This window comes from Poecilia reticulata, linkage group LG1 (genome assembly GCF_000633615.1).
Source record: "Poecilia reticulata strain Guanapo linkage group LG1, Guppy_female_1.0+MT, whole genome shotgun sequence".
NCBI classification, from domain to species: domain Eukaryota; kingdom Metazoa; phylum Chordata; class Actinopteri; order Cyprinodontiformes; family Poeciliidae; genus Poecilia; species Poecilia reticulata.
The window spans coordinates 33,838,235-33,840,788 of record NC_024331.1 but is presented as its reverse complement, the minus strand read 5'-3'; the positions used below and the strand labels follow the sequence as shown (position 1 = coordinate 33,840,788).

The following is a 2,554-nucleotide window of genomic DNA, read 5'->3' as shown; positions in this document are numbered from 1 at the left end:
CGTGTCCTGCCCCGTGTCCTGCCCCGTGTCCTGCCCCGTGTCCTGCCCCGTGTCCTGCCCCGTGTCCTCAGGAGAAACTAGAGTCCTCAAAAGCAGCTGGAGATTTTCCATCGATGCTCCACTGAAAGCGTCAACTGCTGCTGCCTCTGTGCTTCAGACAGAGACAGACGGACGGACAGAGAGACAGATGGACAGAGAGACAGATGGACGGACGGACAGATCCAACCTAGCAACCCTGCGGTTACTAATCGCCATGGCTACCGTTTATCACCAATTTCATTAAAGTCCATGTAATTTTATAATTATACATTATGTTTCTAAAATGACAATATGATTATTGATTGATTGATCATTTATATTTAATGTGTTTGTGTATGTAGAGACATCAGCTGTGTATGGAGGACCAATCCTGCCAAAACCGAAATATCAAAATACATAACCAATTTGACAAAAGTCTTTAAACGGCAAAATATTGCATCCAAAAAATGTAAAATCAGTCTGGGTACCAGCTGGGCCTGAACCGGGCCGGGCGGTTCTGGACTCACCGCCACAGACTTGACAGCCTTGATGAGCTTCTTGCTCTCCAGGTTCTTGAGGATCTTGTTGATCTCCGTCAGAGGAAGGTTGCTCTTGAAGCGGATGTCTCTGCTCCAGATTCCTGTGGCGACACCAGAACTGGCCATGAGGTTCTGACCCGATCGGTCCTGACCCGATCACGTCTACAGGACGCTACCTTTGTTTCCCGCGTCCTCGATGATCTGGTAGACCAGCTTCTCCTGGTTGTCAGAACCTTTCATCTTACTAGAACACAGAGGAGCGTCAGGGCGGAACGACCCGGCAGAACCGGGCCGGCGTGGAGCTTACCTGGCGCTCTGCGTGTCCTTCAGCCGGTACAGCAGACCAGAACTGTTCCTCAGCAGGTCCAGCTGACCCTGAAACACAGTCAGGTCAAAGGTCGGGAGCTGGGAAAGTATTCACGCCCTGCCTGCTTCTTCTTCTTTTGTCTTAAATGTTTCACATCAAACAAACAGGAAGCTGCAGCCGGGATTGAGTTTATTGCTGAAGTTCCACAGAAATGGTCTGTGAAATACGGCGAATAACGAACCGAACCGGAACCGGAAGTGACTGACCAGGGACAGCAGCTTGTTGAGCGCCATGGCGCGCTGCTGGGGCTCCAGGTGAGGCAGGTCGTTCTGGATCACCTGGTCCGTGATTCCCTGGGGAAACTGCTGACACAGCTCCTTGATCCTGGAAAACACCCGAACCGAACCGGGTCAGAGCCTGCTTCTGGAAACATTAAAAATAATGAAAACGTTTCTCCTGGTTCTCCTCCGAACCTCTGGTTCTGCTCCTTTCAGAATCATTCTGTTTAAACCTGAAAGTTCTGTCAGCTGGGGTTCGGTTCTTCTGAGCGGGTTTTCACCTGTTCTCTATCTCCGCCGGTTCCGAAAGGTTCGTCTCCTTCTTCACCTTCACCTCTGCCATCCTGACCCAATTCTGAGGTTCCGTCTGTCCGCAGCGGGGCCGAGTTTGACTGGACCGGGTTTAACGTGTTGCGATGAGCCGGGGTCCTTAAGGCTGTGTCTCTCAGTGTGAGCTGTCCTGATCCGTGCCTGATTACAAAGGAGCCTGCAGATATTCTGCTGGTCTGTTTTTTTAATGAACTCTAGTTCAGTGCTATGAAATAAAATATATCACATATTTATATTTAAGTTAAAACATTTTACCTGGAGTTTTAATGTAGAAAATACTGCGGCTGTTTTAGGAAAAGTCGGCAGTGAAACCCATAAAATCCAATAAAAATCCGGACGAGACTGAATCATATTAAACATAAAAACTGTGCCGAACCGAACCAGGGCAGGTGGTTCTGGTTCTGGTTCTAGAATCCAAGCATTGATGTTTAGCGTTGTGGGCGGAGCCTACTGTGATCCCGTTGTCATGGTGACGCTAAACGCAACAGCTGCACTTCAGTGAAAATACTGATGTCCCGATCAGAAATTCATTTTAACGAAATTCACAGAAAACTGGACAAACAGGAGCGGTCAGAACCGGATCAGAACCGGGTCAGAACCGGATCAGAACCGGGTCAGAACCGGGTCAGAACCGGATCAGAACTGGGGACCAGTTTGTCACGAAATGGAGCTTCTGGAACAATCTGCTTCTGGATCTGAACCGGGTCAGAACCGGATCTGAACTACGTTCATCAAGTTTGTGAAACTCTGAGGTGACATGTTGTTTATGATCTACATGAGATCAATAATCAATCATTCTGCCACTCAGCAGCTCAGTGACTGTTATCGATCGGCCAGCGGTTGCCATGGCAGCAGGTGCCATTTCAGCTCCTCTCATCATCCCGATCAGCGCAGGCGCGACCCGCAAACCCAAGACCCGCATCGACACCAGGACGCCCGTCTGCATCCAGTCAGGTACATCCAACCACATCCAACCACATCCAACCAGCGTCCAACCACATCCGACCAGCATCTGACCAGCATCCAACCACATCCAACCACATCCAACCAGCGTCCAACCACATCCAACCACATCCAACCAC

General features: G+C 49.7%; 2 protein-coding genes across 8 annotated transcripts in view; one reads left to right on the top strand and one right to left on the bottom strand.

Annotated features, from left to right (window-relative positions):
- The window catches only part of dzank1 (double zinc ribbon and ankyrin repeat domains 1), a 17,868-nt gene that overhangs the window by 3,415 nt on the left and 11,899 nt on the right, over positions 1-2,554 (top strand). For both annotated transcript variants that reach the window (XM_008420962.2, XM_008420953.2), the window contains exon 2: positions 2,281-2,426. In XM_008420962.2, coding sequence (XP_008419184.1) covers positions 2,281-2,426 — 146 coding nt within the window. The remainder of the gene's footprint in view (positions 1-2,280; positions 2,427-2,554) is intronic.
- Positions 1-2,554, bottom strand: part of polr3f (polymerase (RNA) III (DNA directed) polypeptide F) — a 16,643-nt gene that overhangs the window by 4,205 nt on the left and 9,884 nt on the right. Inside the window, exons 1-6 of one of the 6 annotated variants that reach the window (XM_008421004.2) lie at positions 1,728-1,964; positions 1,424-1,648; positions 1,131-1,248; positions 865-932; positions 734-801; positions 546-658 (exon numbers count right to left, since the gene is read on the bottom strand). In XM_008421004.2, coding sequence (XP_008419226.1) covers positions 546-658; positions 734-801; positions 865-932; positions 1,131-1,248; positions 1,424-1,485 — 429 coding nt within the window. In that variant the 5' untranslated portion in view covers positions 1,486-1,648; positions 1,728-1,964. Of the gene's footprint in view, positions 1-545; positions 659-733; positions 802-864; positions 933-1,130; positions 1,249-1,337; positions 1,702-1,727; positions 1,965-2,554 lie in introns of those variants that run through there. The other 5 variants (XM_008421020.2, XM_008421028.2, XM_008421034.2 and 2 more) reach the window with 5 other exon arrangements.